The 4,558-nt window shown below is 49.1% G+C and overlaps 1 protein-coding gene across 1 annotated transcript; it reads right to left on the bottom strand.

Moving 5' to 3' along the window:
• Positions 1-238: 238 nt before the first annotated feature.
• Positions 239-3,779, bottom strand: LOC124666904 (GDSL esterase/lipase At1g09390-like). The gene is made up of 5 exons (XM_047204236.1): positions 3,305-3,779; positions 2,051-2,236; positions 1,344-1,498; positions 988-1,258; positions 239-788 (listed from the first exon to the last, which is right to left on the bottom strand). Exons 1-5 carry the CDS (start codon positions 3,711-3,713, stop codon positions 538-540), a joined length of 1,272 nt encoding a protein of 423 aa, XP_047060192.1. The 5' UTR covers positions 3,714-3,779; the 3' UTR covers positions 239-537.
• Between the last annotated feature and the right edge of the window lie 779 nt (positions 3,780-4,558).

Raw genomic sequence — 4,558 nt, forward strand, 5'->3', positions numbered from 1 at the left:
TGTCCTATGCATTTTTGTTTTGCTAGATGTGGGTGAAGTGCATTCCCGAGTTCTCGGTTTGTGCAATAATTACCGACTGTACACCCACTTCTCTTTCTGTAGTTCTAGATATACGGAAACTCGATTTTCTCTAAGCAGATATACCAGTTCCCAGTAAATCTCTGCGCATGTAAGATTTGTAAAAATAATAGAAAAACATAAGACATAACTTTCTGAGATCTGTAGGTGATCAAATATATACAAGAAAAACGTCAGTTCCTTGATTAAATTTCAAAAGAATTACACACACGTCGCATATTTGAGCTTGATTAGACCAGCCGTCAATCTCCCTCTCTGTTGGTCAACTCACTACTTTTTCTGCGCTTGAGCCCTGAGATCTGAGATCGGTGATAGCTCGCAGCTCACTGATCTACTGCAGCTTGGCCACATTCTCATCATCTCTGGTAGTGGTAGATTAACCAAATAAATCAACATGGAGGTGGATATGATCACCAGTCCGCCGCGAGAGCAAGGGATACACGATATCTATCAAGAGGACTACCCATCGTGAGGTGTGGTGGAGTTGACAAGGCTTGCGATCTTGATCCTGGGCTTGGAGTAGTCGCCGGTGAGCAGCTTGGATGCGACGATAGAGTTGGCAACCTCGGTGAGGTGGACGCCGTCCCAGCTGATGAACCGTGCGTCCATGTCGCACAGCTGCATCTCCCCCGACATGCACATCTTGAAGTGGTTGTAGTTGTAGGGCGGGCCGCCATTCCCGCAGCAAGCCATGAGGGGCCTCTCAATCTCTGCATATATGGAGAGACATACACACACATGTATATGGGAGAAGAAACGTTAGTTAATTACGAGGCAACAAGACGTATTTAACTGAAGAACAGATCAACGAATTAGGAAAACTTGCACGTAGAAATTGAACACCGTAAAAGACCTCCTTTTCGAAAACGAAAATAAAAATCTGGTCTGGCTTGGGATCAACCGACTTACCGTACTTGGTGTGGTTGGCGACGAGGTCGTACTTGATGACGAACATGTCGGTAAAGACAATGGTGGCGTCGGCCATGCGCTGCCGGAACTGGTTGCAAGCCTCGGCGAGCCTCTCGTTGAAGAGCTTGGCGACATTGTTGTACTTCTTGAGGCAGCCGTTGCCGTCGAGGTCGCTGTCGTCGTCCCTCGGGATGGACAGCTTCTGCGGCAGGCAGCCCAGCGCCCCTGTCCCGTGGATCCAGAACTTCCTCGCCCCGTGCGCGTACAGAGTCTACACTCACATGTAATGTTCGTTTGACGTCTTTTACCATAACTTATCATTTACTTACTCAGTAATACAGCCATTTTTTCTTTACCTCAATACCGAACTTGATATGAGCAACTACCAAGGGGATCTTGGCGACCACTTCATCATAAGGAAGGTGAAGATAAGCAGAAAGATCATTTTGTCCGATGTCCATGGCGTAGATGGCGTTCCGGAATCCTTCACCGTCAATAGGTGTCCGCTGGCCTGTATCTCGCAACATGTATTACTAGTTGTAATGGGGTTTTTTTCTCTCTCGGAGAGCTTCTCTTTCTAATTTTATATACGGCTGAAAAAATAGACTGACCATATATTTATAGGAAGGACTAGAACTTGCTCTTGACAAAAGACATATCAGAATATTTACAGGACTGATTAATTTTGTGTGCGGTGTCATATCAGCGTCAATGATTCTTTCTCTTGAGTCTAGCTGTGAACTAGGTGGAAACATGCAACTTCATTTTATATGTTCAATCATGGTGTATGCAACATATGCTTTACGCATGACGGGATAGTTTGGGACCATCAGTGTAAGCTTGTGCCTAAGTCAAGGCTCAGCAGAAAAAACTTGTATAGTAAGTAAACTAAAATAATCTTCTGCTAAGAGCGACATACAAACCGAAGCCAACAGAAACAAAATAAGCTACTGATATAATACTTTTTCCCAGACGACAAGTTGTTGTTTTATCGGTTCAAATTTTGGACGTTTGTGCAGAGAAGAAGCTGTTAAATAAAGCGTGGGCATCATCCACAACCAACCTTTGTTGATGAGCTCGAAAGATCTGGTTCTGAAGTAGAGGAACTGATGCAGCTGCACGTCCAGCGAGAATGGGGATCCTCCCGGCGTCGCCGTCGACCCACCGATGGCGAAGTTGACGCCATTGCTGAAATCCGAGCCCAGCGCCTTGAGGTAGGGGCTCAGATAAGGCGTGTTTAGGCTCTCACCTGAAAAATTAAGGAAGGGCATCGCCTAAATAAAATGATGTCGGCAAACATACGGAGTGCACTAGTGTGTGGTGGTGGATCGTCCCCCACCATACTGATGACTGATGAGATGTTCTGTCCTGCAATTGCCCCCACAGCTGCTGCGGTACATGTGGATCGAGTAGTACCCATCTTCCCGCATAAATCACCTTTGCGATCACATTACAGCGATGTCCCGTTTGCGATCAGCGTACGTGTCCTCCACACCTTTTGCGCCCATCCCTTTCCCTTAATTGTTTTTGAACACTTTTATTTAAGATCTCTCTTTACTTTTCTTAGTCTAAAGTTTGCCCTTTCTTCAAAGTTTCAGAAAAAGAAGTTGCCACTTCAGTCTGCCAAGAATAAACGTTGAAGTTTAGGCTCACCCTGGCTAAGCGTCTGTGCACACCGACACTAGCTAGCAGCATGAATATCTTGCTCTCAACAAGTCATGAATTTGGTTAATGTCCTGATCGCCAGCCTTTTTCTTTCTTTTTACATGTTCAAGCTCTCACTTTGTTTTTATTATCGTTATGCTACTTCGGTGTGTAGATTCGTGTTCCCACTAGTGCCAACTATGTTTAGGATTGATTAGTGTACACTAGCTTGCCTATAATTTTGTTATATTCTCCTTAAAAAGAATTGTTAAATTCCGGTCAAGTCGCTCTGCCGTTGGATCTTGATTCAACAACTCATGCATACCACTAGAGTGCCCTTTCTTTTACTAAAAAAGAAAACACCCACCACGACCTCCTGCTCCTTCTCCTGTTCCCAGCCAAGTCCCAGTTCGCACGAGAGAAAGGAAGCATATGTGACTGAAATTTGACACAATTCATGGCACAACTCATCAAAGCAGTTCTACTTTATTTGATCGTGAATTTCATGTTAAAAGGAAGCTATAGTTTCCGATCATAAACTGGGAAACAGAGGGTGCGCGCCTACGTTTTTACTGTTGCTGGACTGAACCTTAGAGGCCGTCTCGTACTCTCGTCCCTCTAGCCTAAACAGCTTGAATGTGAGCAGCAGATAGCAAAGATTACGGTGACTCACAGATGAAGTCGATGACGAGGCGGCCGTCGGTGAGCCGTCCGGTGGGTCGGCGGAAGAAGGTGCGCCCCTCCGGGAGGGCAATGTTCATCCCGTTTGCGGCGGCCATGCCGCCCGTGTCGGAGTTGGAGTCTCCGAAGTTGAAGATCACCACGGGAGACCGGCCACCGCTCGCCTTCTCGCTGGCTGCTGCTGCTTCCCCGGCACGGGTGGCAACGGCGAGGCCGCTCCCCTGGGCGCCCGGCCAGGACCCGTACCCGGCCGCTGCCACCGCGGCTGCCGCCGGCATGTACTTGAGGCAGGCGACGACGAGGACTGCGCCCACCCCGGCGAGCAGGACATAGTACTGCAGCCGCAGGCTGATCTTGGTGGCGCTGACGCTGCCTCCGCCGTTCATCAGGCCACTGGTCATGCCCTGGTCCTCTCTCTCTGGCTTCTGTGTCTCTCGCGCAACCAACACAAGTGGCGAACTGGCTCCCCTCGAAGTGTATGCGTGTGGTTGTGTACATGTGTATATGTAGGGAGCTGACGGGTCGAGCCCACCGCACTCGGAGCTTCCTTGTCGTCCTTGATGAGATGGATCAATGGCAGGATGCGATGCATGGCTTTTCAGTTGTCACACATCTCATCAAAGAGAGAGGGTCCGGAACAGAAAGGTAAAAGGTGAAGGATGCTCCCGCATACGCGCGCGCGCTCGTGCTGCAATGAATATTGGTTTTCAGGCCATGTCCATTTGCGTGACCTATTAGCCTGGTGCCAATGCATCACCCCACTATAGCCTGGCCATATCAGCTTTTACACTCACTCTCATCCCACTCTCACCCCACTCTCACCCCACGGTGCCAGTGCACGGGGCTATAGTGCCAGCTCTCACTTCTCTCTCCTCCCTACCGCCTCCCTACCGTCCCCACTAGCACCGCTATCGCCTCCCTCTCGCCCCGCTCTCGCCTCCAACGCGGGCTATAGGCGGGCGGGAGCGGGCGATACCGCCCGACGCCAGCGCCGGCGCCTCCCGCTCTCGTCTCGCCTCGCCTCGCTCTCGCCTGTCTCCCGCCCCGCGCCGGGCGTTATCGCCCGTCCTCACGCCCCCAATGGCACCAGCCTTATGTGTTCTTTTTAATTGGGCACGGATAAAAAATTGTTCGTTTGGCCATATATGTTAAGCCTTGTCAAGTATGTTTTGTGAACTAAACCATCATATATATGATCTTTGTTGTCTATGTGGGTTAGGTATCTTTTCATGGGTATGCATCAAAA

This window comes from Lolium rigidum, chromosome 6, assembly GCF_022539505.1.
Source record: "Lolium rigidum isolate FL_2022 chromosome 6, APGP_CSIRO_Lrig_0.1, whole genome shotgun sequence".
In the NCBI taxonomy this organism is placed as follows: Eukaryota; Viridiplantae; Streptophyta; class Magnoliopsida; order Poales; family Poaceae; genus Lolium; species Lolium rigidum.

Coding starts and splice junctions, on each gene's coding strand:
- LOC124666904 (XM_047204236.1), bottom strand. CDS start 3,713: ATGACCAGTGGCCTGATGAACGGCGGAGGCAGCGTCAGCGCCACCAAG. Junction 1,499..2,050: donor TTTCGAGCTCATCAACAAAG/GTTGGTTGTGGA, acceptor TGCGAGATACAG/GCCAGCGGACACCTATTGAC. Junction 1,259..1,343: donor ATATCAAGTTCGGTATTGAG/GTAAAGAAAAAA, acceptor ATGTGAGTGTAG/ACTCTGTACGCGCACGGGGC.